The sequence below is a fragment of the Salmo salar genome, chromosome ssa25 (assembly GCF_905237065.1).
Source record: "Salmo salar chromosome ssa25, Ssal_v3.1, whole genome shotgun sequence".
Lineage (NCBI taxonomy): Eukaryota > Metazoa > Chordata > Actinopteri > Salmoniformes > Salmonidae > Salmo > Salmo salar.
Genome location: NC_059466.1, coordinates 8865862 through 8891886, shown reverse-complemented (window position 1 = coordinate 8891886; position 26025 = coordinate 8865862). Strand labels below are relative to the sequence as shown.

The following is a 26025-nucleotide window of genomic DNA, read 5'->3' as shown; positions in this document are numbered from 1 at the left end:
TCTAAAACGTATGCCACAGGCTCACTGTATCATGGATGTCACACTGTTGCATCAAACATGAGTAATTTGATGGTTTATGGCATTGATGAAGGCGAGCCGTCATGTGACAAGGGCCACTGTAGAAGGAGATGGGAGTGTAACCTCAAGGGGAAAAGTCAGACAAATGTAATGAAACTTGTGCTAAGAAACAGGAACCAGTTAGGGGCGAGGGCGTAAGTCATAACGGTCGCGCTCCTCTGCTCAGACATTGCCGACGCATGCCAGAACTTTCGATCAATGGATAGGTAATTTATGTATCAGCTTACCACGTTATAGCAACCTGGTGCCCACAACCATTACTCACACGTTTATTTTGTACATGACCCTAAGCATGATGGGATGTTAAATGCTTACTTAACTCAGGAACCACACCGGTGGAAAAACCTGCTCTTAATACTTTGTATCCCTCATTTACTGAAGCGTTTTCATTATTTTGGCAGTTACCTGTACATCACACCAGTGCTTGAATACACCGCCCCCATGTGGAACTCCCCTGTCACTACAACCATTTGCTCAGCGAGCAGGACCAGCTCTTCAACAGTGTGATCTGTTACTCAAATTCAGAAAACCTTTGTTATGGAAATTGGTTGCAATACCCTACCTATAATTATTAAGGTCCCAAGTGTACTAACACTTAGTCCTGTGTTGATGCATTTTGTGCCTATTACTGAAAGGGCTCCATAAATAAAATAAATATACAAATGGGAAGAGTTTGCCAACAGTGTGGGTATACATTTCTTTTTTTTTAATTGGCCAGTAGAGTAGGAGGAAAACAATGCAAATCAATGTACAGTTCTGCATACTCATATCAAAGAGAATCCACAGTAAAAATCCACAACTGCTGTGAGGAAAGGAATGCAGGGGCTGTCCTCAGAACGGTTATGAGCCCAGAGTCCTGTCACTACAAATACCTGTTCAGAGAAAGACAGGCTGAGACATTGGAGCAAAACAATTGAGCCCCTTACAAGAGACTAGTTGTCACTAGTTACCACAGCAACAAAGTCAAAATTGACTATATTGTAAAAATGTATGAATCAAAAATGTGCCATTCGTCTTTATTTAAAGGTTAGGCCTAAGGTTAGCACTGTAGTTAAGGTTAGGTTTAAAATCTGATTTTAATAAATAGGTGAGGTTTATGACTTTGTGGCTGTGGTAACTAGTGACGACCCAACAGACTGGTCTATCACACACAAATAGGGAGCGAGACACGATGCCCAGTACAGGCTAATAGATCGGTCTCTGGACAGAGAGTGAGTCCAGGTCAGGAAGCCATTTTGTAACGTCCCCCAAGGACCGCAAGGCTAGCGAGAGAATTGCCTCTTGTCCCCCTTGCCTTTGTTGACGTGCTTGAAGATCTTGGCTTTGTGAGCGCCCTTGCCCTTCTGGTAGCCGAAGCCGCCGCCCCCACCCCTCTTCGTCATCTTCAGTCCTCCTTTGCTGTGGACGTCTGGAGCGGAGTGCTGGGTTAAAGGAAACACTGTACTGAACTGACCAATTAGGTAATGATAAATAAGTACACTATAATTACTATGTATCATTATTTTAATCATAAATAGATGGGATAAGTTTTCAAAAGTCATGACCACAAATAGATAAACCAAGGCGATGCAACACTTTGAACGACATTGGTGAAAGTATGCCTCGGTTGTTGCCGTCGGAAAAGGATACTGAGGTCGACGTAGGGGGGCACTTTGAAGCCGAAGGAGAGCGCCACCATGGGGAGGTTGAGCGTGTTGACGCTGTAGATCGCTTTGAGCGAATGAGAGTCGTACGCCCGTACATAGGACTTGTAGGCCTCCTGGGCTGACTTGTGCAGGTAGTAGTTCTTCTCAATCAATTTCTCCAGCTTCAAAGAACAAAATATGAAGACCTTTGTGTGAATTTGTCATCGGGATTTTAAGGCGTGTCAGATAATTGCGCTAATGTCACAGAAGCTAACTCCTGTTCATAGGAGGATGTTTATCATTTGACCATATCAATGAATTAGCCGCTGTAGTCCACTATCACAGATGTTACGTCATTTAGCTCTGGTTCACATGCAGAAATAAATGTGGATGCATGTCTTACCTGACCCTGGATATCAGAGATCTTCGCCCAAGAGAATTCAAACTCACTCAAAGGAACCTGAGGCAGGAGGGAAACAAAATGTAACATTTCCTTTTAGAACATAATTCATCACTGCTGCATTTTATCACTGCATTTTTTTCTTGTTGTGCTGTTAAGAGCTGGGTTGAGGTAAGGTTAGAGATGGTTGGGTTAAGGTTAAAAATGGTTGGGTTAAGGTCTTACCTTGGCCTGTTTGAGGAAGCGCAGGAAGCCCAGCTCCTCTGGCCTTAGGATCAGGAGGGCGTGGCCTACGCCGTTGATCCCGCGAGCCGTTCTGCCGACCCTGTGGATGTATTCCTAGGATAAGAAAGAAATAAGAACGAGGTAAACGGATGTTAATGCTTCACTGAGGCATTGGCTGGAGATGCTTATAGACTAGGGGTTATTACTCAATAGTGTAAAAGATGCATAATAAGTGTGTCTCAAACTTAGGTACCTTGGGGTCATCTGGGGGGTCATACTGTACGATCCAGTCCACCTCGGGGATATCCAGGCCTCTGGCCGCCACGTCTGTACACAGCAGGATGCCAGAGTCAGCGTTACAGAACTGGAAGAAGGTGGTGGTACGCTTCGTCTGCTTCTGCTTCCCCTGAGATAAAGAAAAATAGTCGATTAGACGTCAGCCACAGACAGCATTGCCCACATAGGATAAGATGCCATTGCTGAACCGCACAGAATATTACAGTACATGTCCGTGTTAAATCCTATAGCGCAAGATCTGGTCATATCATAAGATGTGTTATAGTGGTACAAGGCCTTAAGACCCAAGTGTGGATGTACCAGTTGTCTCCACAGCAGACCCATGAGAGAGAGAATGCCTTGTGGGGGCAGACTGGGGATCAATGTAGCAGAGCTCAAATTGAGCCAGATAATCATCCGAAGACTACTGACACAGAGTGTAGCCTGCAATCTGTTGCTTGCCTTGCAACTACATTGTTGTTACTAGAGACACTGAGATGAATCATATTTTAGAGCAGGCGTAATTAATCACCAGTGATGTATATGGGTTGAGCGTCTCTGACTCAAAGGGCTCCAAATAACTTCCCGAAACAAGCTAATAAAGTGAGCCAGGTCAGTTCCAGCCAACGCTAAAACATACAAACAGTCAGAAACGGGGAGGTACTATCTGAACCTTTCCTAGAGAAACCCATTTTTCGTTCTGCTAGACAGAGGCGACAACTCACGTGGATGGCCATGACGGGCAGGTCGATGTAGTTGAGCAGCTCGTAGTGGAACTTGACCGACATGCAGGAGGAGAAGAACACCATCAGCTTCTTCTTACGGTTCTTCTTCAAGAAGGTGAAGAGCAGCATGAAGCGCTTCTCAGACGGACACACCACATAGCCCTGGCAACCAAGACAATGTTTACATATCAGACCACATATCCCTGATGCACCAGAGAAAAGCAGAGAACCACATACCCGTCAAGTGCATACTGTAATTGACGTGTGAGGTTGAACTATAACCTCGCCGTGGTGGAGACATGGCAGGGTCTCAAACCACCCCACTTCTATCTAGCAGACACTACAAGAAAGGACAGAGCCACTACAGGCCAAACCTCGCTGAACGGCCTGCACGTCTGAATTTGAATTTCTGTGCTCCAAAACCAACTGTCAGAACCACGAACAAAAAACATTAAAGCTTTGCTACTTTCAGTTAATTAAATGTCTTGGGGCAACTGAAGGCAATGAACTTAGCTTATAGTCACACTCTGCAGCAGTGACTGGTTTTGTTTACCTGTTCCAGGCCATCCACGGTGGCGTTGTCCTTGTTGTCGTCCACGCCCACGTAGAGGGGCTCCTTCTTCAGGGAGATACGGGCCAGGTCCTCCACCTTACGGGTCTGGGTGGCCGAGAACAGCATGGTCTGCCTCCGCTCTGAGGAACAATGCATGATGTTAGACATTGGGAGTTAGACATACACACAAGACAAATAGCAACATCAAACTCCATGGTACGGTATATGCAAGGTTGGTTAGGCCATGATGTGGGTACATACTTGGCAGGAGTTTGATGATCTGCTTCAGTTCCTCCTCGAAGCCGACTTCCAGGATACGGTCGGCTTCGTCAATGATCAGACATTGGAGGTTCTTATACATGAAGCCAGCCGTATTCTATAGAGAGCAAGGGGGTGGGGAGAAACAAATTAAGAGCCAGGACTAAATAAAAAAATCCTTCTGTAAAATAAGTAATCTACACTGAAATGTTACACAATCCAATCCTTTGTCAAAACTACCCTGGTCCCCACTGACAGAAATGTATGAAAAGGATTTTAGTAAATGTACTGTTCTTATCATCATCATTACCTGCAGGTGGTCCAGCAGTCTGCCAGGTGTGGCCACCAGGATGTTGACACCGTTGGCCAGCCTTTGGGCCTCGGCCGTGCGGTTGCTGCCGCCCATGATCAGGCCAAAGGTGTGCACGTGGTGGGTCATCAGCTCCTTCATCACGCCATACGTCTGCATGGCCAACTCGCGCGTTGGGGACAGGATCACCACGCCCGTGCCTGGGGATAGTGGGGAAGCAGGGTTGAGTCTTAGGCCAGGTCTAGACCCTATGCCTTTGATGTTAGCAGAGCGAAAAAGACTAGCTGTGGGGGAACATATTTATCTTCACTCATCTTACCGTTCCTGGGCATGAACTTGAGTTTGTAGATGAGCTCGATGGAGGGGATGAGGAAGGCCAGGGTTTTACCACTGCCAGTCTTAGCAGCAGCCAGGATATCTCTAGAAAATTTCAAAAGAGCAAAGGACGTCAGCGATCAAGCCAAAACCAACATTACTCAGTTTATCAGTTGTGTAGGGCTGATTCTAGGATGCCATTTGGCCACTTTTGGTGGTCCTGGATAGGGCTGTCGCGGCGACCATATTATCGCCACGTCACAAGTCATGAAAGCAGTCATTCTGTTGGTCACAGTAATCCCATCCAAAACTGCGCAAATAAATGGCATTGATGGGTGGCCTACCAAACTTGCCAACGGCGCTCGCTAACAGCCTGGTTTTCAGTGCTCCATTGTCCCTCTAATCGCTCTCTAACTTCTTGATTGAATTGAAATAACATGAATGAGGACAAATGGTAATGGGAATTAGAGACCCCGTTTCAGAATGTTCACGGGAAAGCACTGGACCCAATATGCATATTTAAAATCCGTACCGAAATAACCTAAAGGACAACCAAACCTGTCCCCTTAGGGACCCGGTCTGTTCCGAGTGAGGGAAGCAGCAGAAAAGCCAATTGTTTTGCTACTTTATTAAACTGGAGCTATGGACAAAGGGAGAAAGAGGCACAGAGCGAGCAGCTGTAGGCTACTAGGGAGCGGAGGCCGTGTGTGTGTGAATGTGTAGGTAAGACACGGGGAGGCTCAGAGCAGGCAAGGAGGGAAAGACCGCAACGACTTAACTAGCAAGAAGTTATTTATCATCCCATCCGTTTACATATTACCCGTCTTGACTGTATCAAACCGAGAGAAGCTAGCTAATTGAGGCGAAGTGCGCTTCTCACCGTCCTACAGTTAGTTTCAAGTTTTATTAGTGGTACGTATAGGACACGCATGGTATAGATCGTCCAACGAAACGCTTACTTGCAGATTCCTTCGACAATGTAACAATAAGAAATGATAATACAAACACAGTAAATGGCAGTTGAATAGAATTATGCAATAAGGCACGAGGAGGTGTGGTATATGGCCAATATACCACAGCTACGGGATGTTCTTTTGTATGACGCAACGTGGAGTGCCTGGACACAGCCTGTAGCCGTGGTATATTGGCCATATATCACAAACCCCGAGGAGCCTTAGTGCTGTTATAAACTGGTTACCAACATAACTAGAGCAGTAAAACTAAATGGTTTTGTCCTACCCGTGATATACGGTCTGATATACCATGGCTTTCAGCCAAATCAGAATTCAGGGCTCAAACCACCAAGTTTAATACAGGAAGGCACAATTTATTGTCCAATATTAACAGGTGTATTGTGGAAGGGTGGGATGTGGGCAAGTGTACAAGAGTCTGGTAGCAGCAGTGATGCGTTTAGCATGAATGTATGCGTGTGTGTGTACACACATGTTCACCTACACACAACTCCATTCAGATTACAGCCTACCTGTTGGCTTTGACCGTTGTAGCCCTTCTCATTTTCTTTTTAATTGCATCTTCCATTGATTTGATATCCTTTAACTGGCTTGCCACACCAGCAGAGCAGCAATGCAATTTTCTCTCTCCCCCCGCGGGAAGCACACAGTCGCATCATACAGCCCATGTTTTGATTTCTAAGACATTCACAGGGTTATAGGCCTATCATAATGAAATAATGGATTTTATTGTGAAGGTGTAGGCTATATTAAATGGATTTATTAGACTTTTAGATTTTCCAAAAGCGCGCATCAAATCAGCAGCTTGTATGCCTGGAAACCCAGAGATGCTAAACATGTTCATGTTAATTAAACGGTCAATTACTATGAGACTGGCAGTCATTTACAATTATGGGCTAACAAAATGTCATGACAGCCACACCCAGAGTCCTAGAATGGTTTTAACAGGGCTCTGTTTCAGTCAGCCTTGTAGAGGTGCATTAAAAAGTTAGAAATTCTGGCTAACAAACACTGGAGATAAAAGTGTAGGCTTACCTTCCCTCTAGTAGGGGGCGGATGCTTTTGTGTTGGATCTCAGTCATGTGGTCAAAGCCCATCTCCTTCACACCCTTTAGAGTGTTCTCACTCACCAGAGAGGCTAAAGAGGCAAAGGATGTGTCCTCAAACGCACCTGGGATACAGAAAACAGAGTTCAAACCGGCGTGGGTTTTGGCATTGAAGGGCTCTAGTCAGCTTTAATATTGCAGATATATTGTGGCTTCCATTAATGTAAATGTCTGAATCATTTCCAATCCTCCCGTATTTATGCTGCAGTAGTTTGTGTCGGGGGGCTAGGGTCAGTCTGTTATATCTGGAGTATTTCTCCTGTCTTATCCGGTGTCCATTGTGAATTTAAGTATGCTCTCTAATTCTCTTTTTCTCGCTCTCTCTCGGAGGACCTGAGCCCTAGGACCATGCCTCAGGACTACCTGGCATGATGACTCCTTGTTGTCCCCAGTCCACCTGGCCGTGCTGCTGCTCCAGTTTCAACTGTTCTGCCTGCGGCTACCTGTTCACTGTGATTACTATTATTTGACCATGCTGGTCATTTATGAACATCTTGGCCATGTTCTGTTAGAATCTCCACCCGGCACAGCCAGAACAGGACTGGCCACCCCTCATAGCCTGGTTCCTCTCTAGGTTTCTTCCTAGGTTTTGGCCTTTCTGGGGAGTTTTTCCTAGCCACCGTGCTTTTACACCTGCATTGCTTGCTGTTTGGGGTTTTAGGCTGGGTTTCTGTACAGCACTTTTGATATAGCAGCTGATGTAAGCAGGGCTATATAAATACATTTGATATATTTTTTTTGTAAATATCTATGTATACACAGTGCCTTTGGGAAGTATTCAGAACCCCTTCACTTTTTCCACATCCACACAATACCCAATAAAGACAAAGCAAAATCAGATTTTTAGGAATTGTTGCTGATTTCATAAAAATAAAACACACAATATCAAATTTACCTAAGTTTTCAGACCCTTTAGTCAGTACTTTGTTGAAGCACCTTCGGCAGCGATTACAGCATCGAATCTTAATGGGTATGACGCACCGGCACACTGGTACTTGGGGAGTTTTTCCAATTCTTCTCTGCAGATCCTCTCAAGCGCAGTCAGGTTGGATGGGGAGCATCGCTGCACAGCTATTTTCAGGTCTCTCCAGAGATGTTCGATCGGGTTTAAGTCCAGGCCATTCTGAGACTTGTCCCGAAGCCACTCCTGCGTTGTCTTGGCTATGTGCTAAAGGTTGTTGTCCTGTTGGAAGGTGAACCTTCACCCCAGTGTGAAGTCCTGAGCACCCTGGAGCAGGTTTTCAACAATGACTTCTCTGTACTTGGCTCCGTTCATCTTTGCCTCGATCCTGACTAGTCTCCCAGTCCCTGCCACTGAAAAACATACCCACAGCGTGATGCTGCCTCCAACGTAGGGATGGTGCCAGATTTCCTCCAGACGTGACTCTTGGCATTCTGGCCAAAGAGTTCAATCTTGGTTTCATCAGACCCAGAGAATCTTGTTTCTCATGGTCAGTCCTTTAGGTCACTTTTGGCAAACTCCAAGTGGGCTGTCATGTGCCTTTTACTAAGGAGTGGCTTCCGTCTGGCCACTCTACCATAAAGGCCTGATTGGTAGAGTGCTGCAGACATGGTTGTCCTTCTGGAAGGTTCTCCCACCTCCACAGAGGAACTCTAGAGTTCTGTCGGAGTGACCATCAGGTTCTTGGTCACCTCCCCGACGAAGGCCCTTCCCCCCGATGGCGCAGTTTGACCAGGCAGCCAGCTCTAGGAAGAGTCTTGGTGGTTCCAAACTTCCATTTAAAAATGGAGGCCACTGTGTTCTTGGGGACCTTCAATGCTGCAAAAAAAACATTTTGGAACCCTTCCCCAGATCTGTGCCTCGACACAATCCTGTCTCGGAGCTCTACGGACAATTCCTTCGACCTCATGGTTTGGTCTTTCCAAATCATGTCCAATCAATTGAATTTACCACAGGTGGACTCCAATCAACTTGTAGAAACATCAAGGATGATCAATGGAAACAGGATGCACCTGAGCTCAATTCCGAGTCTCATAGCAAAGGGGCTGAATACTTATGTAAATAAGGTATGTTTTTATTTTTAATAAAATGTGCAAAAATGTCTAAACCTGTTTTTGCTTTGTCATTATGGGATATTGTGTGTAGATTACTGAGTTTTTTTATTTATTTAATCAATTTTAGGATAAGGCTGTAACGTAACAAAATGTGGAAAAAGTAAAGGAGTGAATATTTCCCGAAGGCACTGAGGATATAGAGAGATAAATAGATATACATTTCCTTTATTATTTTCCCTTAACCCTACCACCCCTCAACTAATTGAAGGAAACTAATAGACAACACGTAGGCTTCTACTTCAAGCTTACAGATACTATATACATTTTACGGACAGTATATTTTACATTCGTTGTCTTGTTATTTTTAGTCCCACCCTTCAGCTCCACTCAACCCCTGCCATCTATCTCTGAACACCATCCAGTTGATTTCTATTTGCCATTTATTTTTCAACTGTGCTGTTACAAAGTTCTGAACCTTTCTATTCTCATACTTTCTACAGATCGTAAATTAAAGATCAAATATTTTGCTAAGAGTGTTATGATATTATTGATTGACTATGACTTTTTTTTTTTTATCACCCAGCTATTTGCAGAGTTAGCTGAAGAATTGCAACTTTTACCTGGAGCCATCTAAACTTAGTAGTCATGGTCAAATTACCCACTGATTTTGTAGGTCATAAAACTGCAAACATTTCTCTCCACCCCATGGCAAAATGAGTAGAACTGCATGAAATTAGTAATACAACTGTAATATCTTCTCGCTGCCCCATGGCAAAATGTGCAGAATTACAGAAAACTTTCTTCAAACCCGCAAAATTAACTCTAAAACTATTTATTTTTGATCGCCAATGTTAAGAGGCGGGTTGCTAAAATGGTTTGCTCGCAATGTGGTGGGGGGGGCACATGTGGGTACGCAGACCTGCGAGCAACTACAGTCCCTCATGAACAATTCCGTTTTTTTGTGGCCCCCACCCCCATCCTTGACCTAAAGTAAAAGACCATGGTTACCAAGCAGGTCATGGTTAAATACTATACATATTTGTATGCTTGCAGAGGCTAAATTGTAAATAGTTCACAGCCCAAATCTAATGCTGAGAAATTACTGCTACAGATAACATTCAGTTGACAAGGCTAACATTTGGTAGTGTAAAGGCCTCTGACCTATGTGTATGTCTTTGAACACTGAATACCTGTCAAGCCAGTTGGGAGCTCTGGTCCATCTTCCTCATCATCATCATCCCCAAACTTCTCTCCTTCCCCCTTTTCCACCTCATCCTCACTTCCCTCTTCATCCTCCTCATCATCTTCCTCCTCCTCCTCTCCAGCCTCTGCCCCTTCAAGAGGCTGTGCGGGTTTGTCTGTGCCCTGATCAGCATCCTCCTCAGTCACAGTCAACCCCCTCTCCTCCTCCATATCATCATTATCTGCCTCATCCTTCTTGGGTTTTTTCACACCTACGTTAGAACCACATAAAAATACTTTGACAAGGAAAACATGAAATGACTTGGTAAACTGACACTTAGCCATTTACCCCGGCCTTCTTGAAAAGGGGAGTAATATAAGAATGTCAAATCCTAGCTACAACAATTTAAATAAATTACTAAATAGTAACATTACCTGGCGATTCAGCGGTTTTGAGCTTCCTTTTCATCTTGACAGAATTTTCTTCTGTGTCCACCTCTGCAGACACATTCTTCTGTATTTGTGGCTTCTTTGTGGGTTTGGCATTCTGTGGCTTTGAAATTGCTGTGGACCCGTGACTCGTTTCATCACAACGCTCCTCTGGAAGTCTGTTTGCATCACCTGTGAATACACAGCTTATTATATATTTTTTTATCACATCATCAACCAGGTAAAGGAGGCTATCATTCAACTAGTAACACTGACTAGCTAGCGAGCAAGCACTACAAGCTAGCCCTTGATCATGACTCAGTTCCATTACATTACACAGTCATTGGATAAAGGCATCTTCTGTAGGGGAGTTTTGTTAAGAGGTGCGACGCTCGGTCTGAGCATTAACATGCATGTTATCGGCGATAAATCATTTTCAAAAAACAAAAGGTTAAATTGAGACACACCTTTATAGAGTTAGGGTTCCCGCACGGCGATATTTCCATATTATAGCACGCTTACGGAAAAAAGGAGGTAAGAGAATGGACTACCTGTGCTAACTAGCTATCTGCGTCTCCGAACACCTGTGTGTAAACGGAAGACAGATGCCACAAACATTGTCACTGAAAAATATGGTCTGCGGCATCTGTTAAAACAGTGTACAGTAAGTGTGCATTTTGCATTTGTTTCTAGAAACATACTGCAATTGATAATCCATTCACTTTCAGACAGTATTTGGCTATTTTGGTTTATTGTGATGGTAGTGACGATTGTTTATGACAATTAGGAAAAAGTTAAAAACATGTTTTATTATCACCTGAAACATATTTACCCTGTATTGAATGAAAATGTCATATTTTGCAATCTCCCAAAATAAACTGCGATCTCTGACGAGAGACAGGCTCTCCCTCCATCTTGCATTACAAACGCTACACTCACAGATAACAATGAGCCAGATATTTCACCGGATGTATAAATGTAAAGCATCCGGTTGGCGTTTCCACTCACTACCAAATACGGTGATGAGAGGAAGCCCAGTTGCCGGCAGTGGGAGAAGATGAAGCGAGATGGATTTTGGCCGACATTCTGCTAATTTCCTCATCAATGAAACATTTGAACTCCGTACAGTTCTGTTTACAAAATTAGAAATCGGTAACAAGGACTGCATTTTGTAGACTTTAACCTTTGCCAAAGTTTCAAACAATTTGCGTTATTTAGAAGGATTGCAACGGAAAATGTAGTTATTGCACACACACTTCAGAGTAGGCATTCCCTAATGTTCGTTAGGGTCCTTTAAGCCAACACCGTAAACGGTGTAAAAATGTACACGCGAGAGTAGAGCATCAATTTACATACACTGCGTAACGTATTCCAACTTAATTATCACGAGAATCCATAATAAACAGTTGTATTTATGATCGCTATGTACCCCTTGTAAATGATTGTTCTGTGTTCCTTTTGACTCACCTTATACCTTAAGTCCTACGGTAGCCACTGTACCTACCTCCTGTTATGTTAGCCTAGGAACATGAGGAGAGTTATAGCTAATACACCCTAGTAGTCTATAAAGAATTTGGCTAGTGTGGTTCTTTCTACGGGTGCATCTGTAAATTCACTCTGGCTATCTATTTCCGATTTCAGAGCGCCCTCGTCTGAGTGTTCCAGAGCGCAGAATAACTGATACATCTACGAACACGCAACATACGTTGAATATGACCGGTATCAGTAAACGTTGGCCAAAAAAAACTTCATTCACTTGTTGCCAGCAGCATAGTTACAGTCACCAAAGCTCTAGATAACACAAACACAGCATAACCAGCTCTGCTAGGGTGAGAAAAAAAATGGTCAGTGAGGTGGTCTCTCATTTATGTTTTAAATAAAGGTAAATACAAGTCTGGAAGTAGCTAGCAAGCTAGCTTTAGCCAGTTAGCTTTGGCGCTTGACTGTTGTTGTGAGGTCAGAACGCTCAGATCAGCCCTACTCCTCGGCCAGAGCATCCAGTGTGCGCTCTGAGCAACGCTCACAATGGCAGTCAAGCACCCAAACTAACTGGCTAAAGTTGGCTAACTACTCCCAGACACAAATGAGAGAACACCTCACTCTGACCATTTTACTCGCCCTAGCAGAGCTGGTTAGGTTGTTTTCGTGTTATTTAGGGCGTTGGTGACTAACTATGCTGTTGGCAACAATTGAATAACGTTTGCCAATGTTTACTGACCCTAGTCATATTCAACATGTGTTGCGCATATGTAAATTCCTCACATGTTGACCACACTGCTTGTGTGGCTAAATAAAATGTACACATACATGCTATTCAATAATTTCATCCAAACTGCTCACGTATCTGCATAGCCAGGTGCTAAAATAGAACTTGGTTCTGTTTTTGAAGCAAATTGATTTTTAGGCACATATACCCATGTGGGTGATTGAAAGCTGAACTGAGGTCCACAATCCAGGTGGTGGTGGTAATGCACCTTAAAGTTTGTTGCTAACTGTCATGTAAAGTCCAAAGAAGACTGAAGGAGGAAAGATTACTAGAAACTAACTAGGTTTACCCTTTTATCTGTGGATTAATTAACGGAGTTGAGGACCTTGTGCATTTCAGGTAAAATAACAACGCAATGTTTATATCCCAGGACAAATAAATTAGCAAAAGCAAGCTAGCTAAATGGCCATGAATGTTTAATCAGTTTCGACATGTCCCTAAATTAATACAAGTGGTTCAGAGTTCGTTTTGATATTTCGATCTGCACATCCTTATCACCTCTGGACAAAATCAACATGCGAGCGATGGTGTACGCGTGTGCCAGGTCTAGTCTGCACGTAAGTTATTCTGCGCCCTGGCACACTCAGGTGAACGCAGCGTAAATATACATGTTACAATTCCAGTTGTAACAATGCAGTCTTTTCTGACAGTCTATCGGCATTGCTTGGCGTAGATGCAAGACAAATAGACTTCACATCTAATTTGAAGCGCATAACGCCGTTGACGCTCGCAGCCGTCTGTTCTCATTCTCTACCGTGAATTCTAATTCCAACGTGTAAAAAAAAAAAAAACACTTCATTTGGGCTTTAGGCCAATATTGGCTATACTACACACAATCAATGCCATGTAAGTAATCTAGCTGGCTTATTAATTTACACAACTAAGATATCAATAGTGGAAAGATCAATGTCTCAAAACCTGTCATGCATAAATGTTTCGAAATTACCTAGGATTTGTTTCACTAGCTAATGGCTAACAATAGCTAGCTACGTTAAATACCTATATAAACAGCTTGTTTCTAGTTAAGCTAGCTAGTCACTGCTAACGGAATGGATCGTGTTAATACAATCGGTGATTTAGCTACGTGTATCAATTAAAATTGTGATTTCCGAGAGACAATATTTAAATAAAGGTAAAATGAATAACCCTGCAAAAACACGCATCAGAGCCATACTTAGCTACTTAGCCTTGCTTCGAGGTTGGCTAACGCGCGCGTCAATACAACTTGTAGACAACGATGACAATACTCGAAAAAGTTACCATTATCTTCCTCTTGTTTCTGTTTCTTAAGTAGCTTTCGCTCTTTGCTCTTTTCGCTTCTTTTCTGTATTTTCTGCCGAAGAAGCCTCATCTGAAGATCTGCCATTCTTGCAGCCGAGCACACACACGTGTGGAATTCAGGACCCCTCTAGGCTAGACTGTTGCCTGCCTGACTGTAAATACATAGGACCCTATATGGTTGTCATTCATATTGCCAGAATGCAAATCGTCTGTACTGTCCAGGGTAGAACGACTGCCCCCTTTCATTGAAGACTTGAAGTTCAAGGCCGATAGGCGTACTCCAGGCTGTTGTATCCAGAATCAGGATCCCCCACCTCTATTAAATAAGAATTTGTTCTTAACTGACTTGTCTAGTTAAATAAAATAAATAAAACATTTGTTATAATGCAATGGAATTACTTTAGCTTCCTTCCAGCCTGCGACGCCATACACGTGGCCTGCGGTTGTGATGCCGATTGGATGTACTGCCAAGTACTCTAACACGATGCTGGAGGACTTATGGTAGAGAAATGAACATTCAATTCTCTGGAAACAGCTCTGGTGGACATTCCTGCAGTCAGTATGCCAAATGCATGCTCCCTCGAAACTTGAGATATCTGAGGCATTGTGTTGTGTAACAAAACTGCACATTTTAGAGTGGCCTTTTATTGCCCACAGCAAAAGGAACACCTGTGTAATGATTATGCTGTTTAATCAGTTTCTAATGCTGTTTAATCAGTTTATAGATATGCCAAACCTGTCAGGTGGATGGATTATCTTCACAAAGGAGAAATTCTCACGAACAGGGGTGTAAACACATTTCTGCACAAAATTTGAAAGAAATATGCTTTTTGTGTGTATGAAACATTTCTGGGATCTTTCATTTCAGCTCATGCAACATGGGATCAACACTTTTGCATGTTGCGTTTATATTTTTGTTCAGTGTAATTCCAACATGTACACGCGCGTAAAAATACACTTTTCATTTTATTTGGGCTTTAGTCAAGTATTGGGCTACACTATAAGCAATCAATTAAGTTAGCTAGCTGCCTTATTTATTTAGTTATATCTAAGATATCAATGTATCAAAACATGTCATGCATAACATTGTTTCAGGACCAAATACTTAACTTTTGACTACTTTAATACTCATATAAGTGAATTTGTCCCAGTACTTTTGGTCCCCTAAAATGGCGGGACTATGTACAAAAAGTGCGCCGGAGGTGATGGCTGCCGTTTTACGGGGTCCTAACCAACTGTGCTATTTTGTTTGTTTTTTCACATCGCTTGTAAAATATTTTGTACATATTGTTGTTGCTACCGTCTCTTATGACCGAAAAGAGCTTCTGGACATCAGAACAGCGATTACTCACCTCGAACTGGAAGAAGATGTTTTCTTTAATGAGTCCGACGCAAAGGATATACTGCTTTCTTGAGACCAGGCCAAAAGCCCCGTCACTAGTTAAAAAAAATTTATTTCACCTTTATTTAACCAGGTAGGCCAGTTGAGAACAAGTTCTCATTTACAACGGCAACCTGGCCAAGATAAAGCAAAGCAGTGCGACAAAAACAACAACACAGAGTTGCACATGGGATAAACAAATGTACAGTCAATAACACAATAGAAAAAATCTGTATACAGTGTGTGCAAATGAAGTAAGGAGGTAAGGCAATAAATAGGCCAATAGTGGTGAAGTAATTACAATTTAGCAATTTACACTGGAGTGATATATGTGCAGATGAGGATGTGCAAATAGAAATACTGGTGTGCAAAAGAGCAGAAAAACAAAAACAAATATGGGAATGAGGTAGGTAGTTGTTTGGATGGGCTATTTACAGATGGGCTGTGTACAGCTGCAGCGATCGGTAAGCTGCTCTAACAGCTGACGCGTGAGGTTAGTGAGGGAGATATGTCTCCAACTGATTTTTGATTTTTGCAATTCGTTCCAGTCATTGGCAGCAGAGAACTGGAAGGAAAGGCGGCCAAAAGATGTGTTGGCTTTGGGGATGACCAGTGAAATTTACCTGCTGGACCGCGTGCTACGGATGGGTGTTGCTATGGTGACCAGTGAGCTGAGATAAGGTGGAGCTTTACCTAGCAAAGACTTATAGATGACTTGGAGCCAGTGGGTTTGGTGACGAATATGAAGCGAGGGCCAGCCAACGACAGCATACAGGTCGCAGTGGTGGGTAGTATATGGGGCTTTGGGGACAAAATGGATGGCACTGTGATAGACGGACAAGTGTGAAGAAAATACAGAGAAAAAGGGGGAGGAGAGCGTGGGGCCTTGTAAGAATTCGTCGGCGAGTAGGTAAACCACCACTACCCTCCTTACTATTGGCCAATGTGCAATCATTGGAAAATAAACTGGACGGTCTACGATTAAGACTATCCTCCCAACGGACATTAAAACACGTAATATCTTCTGTTTCAACGAATCATGGCTGAACGACGACACAGATAATATAGAGCTGGCTGGGTTTTCCATGCATCGGCAGGACAGAGCAGCTACGTCTGGTAAGACGAGGGGCAGGGGTGTGTGTCTATTTCTCAATAACTGCTGGTGTGCGATGTCTAATATTAAAGAAGTCTCGAGGTATTGCTCACCTGAGGGACAATATCTCATAATAAGCTGTAGACCACACTATCTACCAAGAGTTCGCATCTATATTATTTGTAGCCGTCTATTTAACACCACAAAATGAGCTGTATAAGGCCATATGCAAACAAAAACATGCTCATCCAGAAGCGGCGCTCCTAGTGGCCGGGGACTTTAATGCAGGGAAACTTAAATCCGTTTTACCTCATTTCTACCAGCATGTCATAAATACAACCAGAGAAAAAAAAACTCTAGACCACCTTTACTTCACACACAGAGACTCATACAACCGCAGGAGGCCTTTTGCCTTTTGGTAGGCTGTCATTGTAAATAAGAATTTGTTCTTAACTGACTTAAATAAAATAAAAAATACAAAGCTCTCCCCCACCCTCCTTTTGGAAAATAATCTGACAATGCTCCTGATTCCTGCTTGCAAGCAAAAACTAAAGAAGGAAGTACCAGTGACTTGCTCAATATGGAAGTGGTCAGATTACGCAGATGCTATGCTACAGCACTGTTTAGCTAGCACAGAAGCGAATATGTTCCGGGATTCTGGATCGACGTCGTCGATGCACTTATCGATGAAGCCGGTGACTGAGGTGGCATTGAGGAGTATATCACCTCAGTCACCGTGCATATTCCTCGAGACTAATGTGACACCTTTAACATCTGATTGACTCCCAAGATCGTTTCTTGACATTTACAGTTGAAGTCGGAAGTTTACATACGCTTAGGTTGGAGTCATTAAAACTAGGTTTCAACCACTCCACAAATTTCTTATTAACAAACTATAGTTTTGGCAAGTCGGTTAGGACATCTACTTTGTGCATGACACAAGTAATATTTCCAGCAATTGTTTACAGACAGATTATTTTACTTATGATTCAGTGTATCACAATTCCAGTGGGTCAGAAGTTTACATACACTAAGTTGACTGTGCCTTTAAACAGCTTGGAAAATTCCAGAAAATGATGTCATGGTTTTAGAAGCTTCTGATAGGCTAATTGACGTAATTTGAGTCAATTGGAGGCGTACCTGTGGATGTATTTCAAGGCCTACCTTCAAACTCAGTGCCTCTTTGCTTGACATCATGGGAAAATCAAAATAAATCAGCCAGGACCTCAGAAAAACCTCCAAGTCTGGTTCATCCTTGTGAGCAATTTCCAAACACCTGAAGGTACCACGTTCATCTGTATAAACAATAGTACACAGTATAAACACCATGGGACCACGTAGCCGTCATACCACTCAGGAAGGAGACGCGTTCTGTCTCCTAGAGATGAATGTACTTTGGTGCGAAAAGTGCAAATCACTCCCAGAACAACAGCAAAGGACCTTGTGAAGATGCTGGAGGAAACAGGTACAAATGTATCTATATCCACAGTAAAACAAGTCCTATATCAACATAACCTGAAAGGCCACTCGCAAGGAAGAAGCCACTGCTCCAAAACCGCCATAAAACAGCCAGACTACGGTTTGCAACTGCACATGGGGACAAAGATCGTACTTTTTGGAGAAATGTCCTCTGGTCTGATGAAACAAAAATAGAACTGTTTGGCCATAATGACCATCGTTATGTTTGGAGGAAAAAGGGGGAGGCTTGCAAGCCAAAGAACACCATCACAACCGTGAAGCACGGGGGTAGCAGTAGCATATTGTGGGGGTACTTTGCTGCAGGAGGGACTGGTGCACTTCACAAAATAGATGGCATCGTGAGGAAGGAAAATTATGTGGATATATTGAAGCAACATCTCAAGACATCAGTCAGGAAGTTAAAGCTTGGTTGCAAATGGGTCTTCCAAATGGACAACGACCCCAAGCATACTTCCAAAGTTGTGGCAAAATGGCTTAAGGACAACAAAGTAGAGGTATTGGAGTGGCCTTCACAAAGCTCTGACCTGAACCCTATAGACAATTTGTTGGCTGAACTGAAAAAGCGTGTGTGAGGAAGGAGGCCTACAAACCTGACTCAGTTACACCAGCTCTGTCAGGAGGAATGGGCCAAAAGTCACCCAACTTAGCTTGTGGAAGGCTACCCGAAACGTTTGACCAAAGTTAACCAATTTACCAAATACTACCAAATACTAATTGAGTGTATGTAAACTTCTGACCCACTGGAAATGTGATGAAAGAAATAAAGCTGAAATAAATCATTCTCTCTACTATTATTCTGATATTTCACATTCTTAAAATAAAGTGGTGATCCTTACTGACCTAAAACAGGGAATGTTTACTAGGATTAAATGTCAGGAATTAAGCATTTCACTGTTGTATTCGGCGCACGTGACAAATAAACTTTGATTTGAAATGTGAAAAACTGAGTTTAAATGTATTTGGCTAAGGTGTATGTAAACTTCCAACTTCAACTGTAAGCCACGGTACAGCGGCATCTGAGATCCAACTGGATTTCTCAAGTTTATCATTCACCCTTCTCAAAGCTAGAGAGGTGTTGCTATTCTCTTTCATAAAAACATCCCTTTTCAACTCTCCTCCATGTCTACAGACCCCCACGGTAGGCACATCATTGTATCAGGGAACATTCTTTCCATGTCACAATATTGAACGTCTATGGCCCTAACATTGACGACTTACATTTATTTCGTAATGTTTTTGATTTGCTCCCAGATCTTAGTACCACTAATCGAATAATCTGAGGCGATTTTTAATTGTTACCTTGATCCGTATCTTGACTGTCTACACATACTCCATCAAGTATCACCTCTGTCCAGGTTCTAAATAATCTAATCAAATCCAGGAATCTAGTGGACATATGGAGACTGCAACATCCCACAGACTACTCATTCTTCTCTCGTGTTCACAAGTCTTATTCTATAATCGACTACTTCCTAATCGATCCTAATCGATTCCAAACTGATACCCAATGTGCTTAATTCAAAATACCATAGCATCTTAATAAGCAACCACAGTCGAATTATGTTGTGCCTCAATCTTTCTTTACCAAAACAGAATTACAGTTGGTGTTTTAACCCCTCCTTGCGCACAGACAAAGCATTCATTGACTGCATGACAGCCAAGTTAAATTAGTTCCTCAAGACTAATGACACAGGAGTGGTATCTGATTCTACACTATGGGAAACTTTTAAAGTGGTTATGAGAGATCATATTATTTCATATGAGTCTGTCATTAAAAAAGGGAATCGCAAGCGTTTGGAGGAGATATAAAAAAACTCCCAGCTTTGGATGAAACATACAGAATTTCACTCTCTCAGGTTGACTACAACAATATTTTGAAATTAAAATATGAATACAATTCTATTCTTGGTTCTCAGGGCAATAACCTCCTACTAAAGCTGAGACAGAAACAATTTGAACTAAGGGAAAAACCAGAAAGGTTGCTGGCTAGACAACTAAAGGGTGCACAGGCAAATGGAGGAATCCATAAAATCCAGTCTAAGGCAGGCAACTTGCTGACAGATCCTAAAGAGATAAACAACTGCTTCAAAGAATTTTACTCAGAGTTATATTCTTCCAGATCCGATGCTTCTGATGTATCAGCCTTCTTTGATTCCATCAGCCTGCCAAAACTTGATGGCGCCAAAAAATAATTGAACTCAAATTTCACAACAGAGGAAATAATCGAAAACAATAAAAGCTTTCCCTCCTGGAAAGGCTGCAGGCCCGGATGGTTTTGACTGTGAATTTTATAAAACTCGCTCCCCTTTTACTCAGGATGATCACCGATTCAACAGAAAATAATATTTGTCCGAAATCATTGTATGAAGCCAATATTTGCTTTCTGTTAAAAAAAGGCAGAGGTAACAGATCCTGCAAATTATAGACCAATGACATTGCTTAATTTCGATTAAAAAAAACATCACCAAAGTGCTTGCTAATAGGTTGAATAAACATATAACAACCATTATTCACCTGGATCAGACAGGCTTTATCCCCGGCAGGTTCTCTTTTTCTAATGTGTGCAGGCTGCTGAACATTCTTTATGAAAATCAGGGGAAGGGCTCCAAGGTGGCTGTTAGAAGCTCAAAAGATGTGGATTTGACGACTCATTTATCACCTGGGTCAAAATGCTCTATGCCTGCCCTACATCCTCTATTCTGATCAACAGCGATAAATCCAGTCCCTTTGAACTGCATAGATCTGTCCAACAGGGTTCCTCACTCAGTCCTCTGCTCTTCACTGTCGCCCTTGAACCCCTGGCGATACAAATAAGGGATAATCCTAATATCCACGGTCTTAATAGTAGGAAACGTAGAAAGCCGCATTTCGTTAAATGCAGACAATGTACTTTTATACCTCTCGGACCAAGTAGCCTATGTCCCTAACCTACTAGAATTAATCAATTCATTTGGTAAACTATCTGGCTATTCATTCAGTTGGGGAAAAAGTGATCTAATGTGTATCTCTGATCATTTTACAACAAGTCAGCTAGAGAGGATACCATTTAATGTGGTGCAGGACTACTTAACTTACCTGGGACTAAAAATACCTAGCTTAACTACAGTGAGCTGGTTGCAAAGCTAAAACAAGAGAATATTTCCTCTTTCTATGATGGGGCGCATTAATGCCATAAAAATGGTTTCTCTTCCCAGGTTCCTTTATCTTTGCCAGAATCGTACAATTTTTCTTACTTCATCATTTGTTAAGACTTTGGACTCGACAATCTTGTCATTTGTTACAAAAACCACCATATGGTGGTCGTATGGCAGCTTAGGCCTACCCATCTTTAAGCACTATTACTGGGCTGCAAATGCCAGGGCATTAACGTACTGGCAACTGGGTTTCCCTTATAAATTGGAGACTGTTGCCCCCCTGTTGCTAAATATGGAACTCAAGTCTGTCACAAATTCCTCTCTTCCAGCTTTGCTTTTCTCCAAGCAAAGTGCCCAAACAAACTGACAGGCAACAGCTTTGCTTGGAGAAATTCTTTAAGAATTTTAAACCAGATTAAGCATGTTTGTAAGGTGCCTGATACCTCTGTATACACCCCAATATGCTTTAATCATTCTATTGTTCCATCCCGGTCTGATAAGGTGTTTCTTGAATGGAGGGAGAAGGGACTGGCCACAATTGAAGACTTGCTGTATACATCATTCATCTAATTAAATAATAAATTCAATCTCTCCTATTCACATGTTTTCCATTACTTACAAGTCAGACACTACATCAAAGGGAAAATTCGAAATGCTGACACCCTCCCTGTACAACATTCATTTTAGGATTTGCTACAGCGCCCTCCCAATTCAAAACACCTCATCTCACAGTTAGTCTCCTTGTTCTCCAACTACACAGAGGCCTTTACTAGTCATCTCAAGGAGACCTGGAGTAATGAGTTAGATATTATTGAGACTCAGATGATCTATGGGGAGAAGCCCTGTCTAGAATTCACTCCTGTTCCATCAATGCCAGATATCAATTGATACAATACAAAGTCGTGCATAGACTTCATTACTCCAAAACCAAATTATATAGAATTTACCCCACTGTGTGACAAGTGTAAAGCCTCAGATGGTTCCTTAATTGTCATTTTTTATGGCTCTGCTCCCTACTCAATAATTATTGGAGGAACATTTTTCATTGGTACTCAAAGGTATGTGAGGGCCATTGATCCTGAAGCAGAACTCGCTCTCTTTGGCTTTTCAGTCTGTTCTAAGATCATCCTATGAGGAACAACAGGCTCTGATGTTTGGAATGGTGGCTGCAACAACAAAAAAATCCTCACAGAATGGAAGTCACCCACCCACCCACCTTGCTTCAGTAGATGGCTAGCAGAAATGATTAACACCATTAACTTGGGAAATATTTGTTTTTTTTAGGACCAACTCCTGCAGCAGATTTCTCAATGTTTGGGGTCCGTTTCTGGAACGCTTGGACAGAGACTGACTGTGAAAACTGACTAGGAACACGTATTGTTGTTGTAACTGTAATTGTTGCTCTATTCTTGTCCCATGTCTTGCCTAAGCAATACTTCATTTCATGTCTGTGTGTTTTTTTGTTATTGCCTTTTTCTTGTGTGCTTTTGTTTTGTACTAAACTGCAAAAGAAAATCATTTAAAGTAAAATATACAAAAAATAAACAAATAAGAATGACGGAGGCCATTGTGTTCTTGGGGACCTTCAATGCCGCAGACCTTTTTGGTACCCTTCCCCAGATCTGTTCCTCAACACAATCCTGTCTCGGAGCTCTACGGACAATTCCTTCGACCTCATGGCTTGGTTTATGCACTGTCAAATGTGGAACCTTATATAGACAGGTGTGCCTTTCCAAATCATGTCCAATCAATTTAATTTACCACAGGTGGACTCCAATGAAGTTGTAGAAACATCTCAAGGATGATCAATGGAATCAGGATGTACCTGAGCTCAACTTCGAGTCTCATAGCAGGGTCTGAATACTTATGTAAATAAGGTATTTGTGTTTTACATTTTTAATACACTTGCAATAAATCATAACCTGTTTTCGCTTTGTCATTATGGGGTATTGTGTGTAGATTGAAGATTTATAAAAAATAATAATAATTTAGAATAAGTCTGTAATGTAACAAAGTGGAAAAATTCAAGGGGTCTGAATACTTTCCAAATGCACTGTACATGCAACTATAAATCTTTATCTACTTATTAAGGCTACCAGACAGCCCTTTTCATTATTTTGTCTACAACACATTTTGATTAGCCTATGTAATTGTTAAACAGGGACTTTGTAGCAGTCATAAGGGTGTGAAATCAGCAGAAGGCAAGGCAGGTTGATTTGCTCAGTGTAGATTTCTTTACCGGTCTTGGTGATCCAATGGTGAAAGCACTATATCACACAAAATATATAAGTAGATTTACCAAATATACACTGGCAATAGCTCAAAAGAATAGCCTCTGTGTCAGGCTTAACCTGTCCTATCTGAACGGACACAGGTAGAGGGCAAGACTGTACAACCTTCCCTTGAGAAACCAAATTGAATCTGTCTAACAGGAGCTCAAACAGGTAGGCCTACATAAATTACATAAGCACTTGGCCCCCAGGACCATACAATTACTCAATTGGCAATTAATGCAAAAGGCAATTTCCACATCCATTGTTACATTGGTACATTCATCTTAATCAGACTTAATGATTATTAACGATATTTCAACACCATGCATACATGGAACAATTATTTTCTCTTATTCAACGTTCTAACACCAAAGCATGGAGCACTGGCCACATAGCCTATTTCTATGCACACTGAGGCACGCGGACTCCTATTAGACACAACCAAAATGACAGACTAATGCCACATTCAAAAGAACTGGGAACTCGGAAATCTCTCACTCCCGACTTCAGTGCATTCAAAATTAACTGGGATCTCTGAAAAAAAAATGAAGTCAAATCATGAAGTCAGTGTTTTTCAGGTTGGAAAGTCGGAGCTCTAGAAAGAGGCCCAAGTTTTCGAGTTGGAATTCCGAGTTGGATGACCGTTCAAAACGATTTTTCCTAGTAGCAGCTCATTTTTTCAGAGTTCCCAGTTGTCTTGAACGCACTGAAGTCAGAAGTCTGAGATTTCAGAGTTTCTAGTTCGGAGTTCCCAGTTGTTTTGAACGCGACAATAGGACACAGAAATATGAACAAAGGAAACCATGCATTGAATTAAATAAACAGAACTTCTACCTCATGAGTCTTGTGAACGTTCATGTGCACAAAAAACATCACGCCACTCAGAGGGTAAGAAATGGTTGGCTAAATGAAAATGTATCATAGGCCTATCAAACATGAAACAGAAATGTCTATTTTTGCAATAAACGGTAAAGGGATGGAATGATGAAACGCCAGCAATTATTGTAGTATTAGATGGAATCTAGATTTACCACAAAGGGCCTATGCATGTGAAAGCAACAGAAAACATTTCAACAAGAGAAAAAAAAGTGCTCTCCCCAGTTTGGAGAGCGGAAATGAAGAGCCGCGACTATAGTGTGTCTTTGCCACAGTAATAATACATTTTAACAACAAATTTCAAATTCAAGCTTCATCATTTTTGGAGCTGCATATTTATTTATTTATTATGGCAATCCTCTCTTCCTACAATTTGACGTTTTGCGCTACACCCGATCCTGTAGCTGTAGCGGAAATCAGCAATCTGTTAGCTAGCTCACACAACCTGTGTTGGTTGACAGTTTGCTTGTCCAATCAGATTGTAGAGTGTGCATTTCACTAGCCTATCTGTTGCAGGATTTTTTTGCAAGGGCAATGCTGCGGCTACTGTCTCCTGCTGTGTGTAGAATACTCTACATAGACTGTGCCACAAAATGAGTGACAGACAAAACATTACAAAACCTGGCCAGATAAGTTCAAGTCATCAGTCTCAACTCAAAGTTGAGTCCTGAGTCTTGAGGCTCTAAGTCCAAGTCTGAGGTTATTTTATTTTCTATCAAGTCAAGTCCAAGTCATCAAATTTGTGACTCGAGTCAGACTCAAGTCCAAGTCATGTGACTCGAGTCTACAACTCTGCAAACTACTACACATATGAAAGACTGTACCACACAGGCCAATAAAATAGCCTACACAGAGAGGAACCTAAAGGCAAATACAGTATCTAACCCATACTACTCACCTGACAGACAGGGCAGGTGAGGACCAGTGCTGCCTTGGCTGCAGTCTTCTGGTTCGCAGCTGCTCCCTTCTTCTTAGCAGCCACCGCCATGGTGGCATCAGTCAACAAGTTTAACTTCAACTTGAGTGTAGCATGCATTATTTGGCATCAATAAATAAATTGATCTGCTGTCCAGAGGGTAACAGCAAACATATCGATGTTTTCCTGCAGTAAAGTAAACACACTGTTGACTCGAGAGGATGCTAATCATTCCATCTCTGAAACCTCTCAAAAATCCGGACTAAAATAATACAGCTAGCTAGGGTAGCTACAAGTCAAGTGGTACTTGAAGTAGGCTACCCACCATCTAAGTTAGCTATCTAGTTATCTAGCAAGCTAGACTGTTGGTTTATAAAAGCCAAAGAAAGTTAAACTCATTTTTATAAATTTCTCATGCATTTAAATGGGTAGACAAATAGACTGCTAATGTAGCCATCTAGCCAGGCTAATGTTGCTAACTAGGTAACCATGAGCTAGTTATGTAGATAACATTCAATTTAAAACTTGCCCAAGACAATTCACTGAATTGTCAATTTAAACAACTTCAGCCAATTTATGAATATCTCAATTTAGCTAATCCTGAGATTCTTACCTTTGCCTCGTCCAGATTATCACGGCCCTGGTGAGTGACGTGTTGCTTGAGACAGGCATTTGTAGTTTTGTATGATAGCTACATTAGCAGCCAATTAACATTTACTTTTGGGGGGTAAATACATGCGAATATATAGATAAAAGTCACCTATTCCGAGAGAGATTTACACTGTTATCAAAACGTCACACCAGGGTAAACCTACACTTAACAAGGCCCTTATCTGAAGTGTTTCTATAATCCACAA

The 26025-nt window shown here is 42.0% G+C and overlaps 1 protein-coding gene and 1 non-coding gene across 3 annotated transcripts; both read right to left on the bottom strand.

Annotated features, from left to right (window-relative positions):
* Positions 1 to 761: 761 nt before the first annotated feature.
* On the bottom strand, positions 762 to 25233 carry LOC100380648 (ATP-dependent RNA helicase DDX18). 2 transcript variants are annotated; one of them, XM_014172991.2, is made up of 14 exons: positions 25151 to 25233; positions 10476 to 10661; positions 10049 to 10312; positions 6772 to 6907; positions 4770 to 4870; positions 4451 to 4650; positions 4144 to 4258; positions 3883 to 4022; positions 3330 to 3491; positions 2582 to 2734; positions 2329 to 2442; positions 2107 to 2163; positions 1708 to 1885; positions 762 to 1486 (listed from the first exon to the last, which is right to left on the bottom strand). In XM_014172991.2, the coding sequence occupies exons 2-14, from the start codon at positions 10507 to 10509 to the stop codon at positions 1341 to 1343; spliced, it is 1800 nt and encodes a 599-aa protein (XP_014028466.1). In that variant the 5' UTR covers positions 10510 to 10661; positions 25151 to 25233; the 3' UTR covers positions 762 to 1340. The 2 variants fall into 2 exon arrangements, with proteins under 2 accessions (XP_014028466.1, XP_014028465.2); XM_014172990.2 differs by lacking the exon at positions 25151 to 25233 and adding an exon at positions 13996 to 14179.
* On the bottom strand, positions 3588 to 3722 carry LOC123730664 (small nucleolar RNA SNORA9). Its single transcript, XR_006762099.1, has one exon. It is a non-coding gene; the product is annotated as a small nucleolar RNA SNORA9 (small nucleolar RNA).
* Positions 25234 to 26025: the final 792 nt, after the last annotated feature.

Coding starts and splice junctions, on each gene's coding strand:
- LOC100380648 (XM_014172990.2), bottom strand. CDS start 14,101: ATGGCAGATCTTCAGATGAGGCTTCTTCGGCAGAAAATACAGAAAAGA. Junction 6,908..10,048: donor GCTCCCAACTGGCTTGACAG/GTATTCAGTGTT, acceptor TCTGTATCCCAG/GTGCGTTTGAGGACACATCC. Junction 2,164..2,328: donor GCTTCCTCAAACAGGCCAAG/GTAAGACCTTAA, acceptor CTCCTGCCTCAG/GTTCCTTTGAGTGAGTTTGA.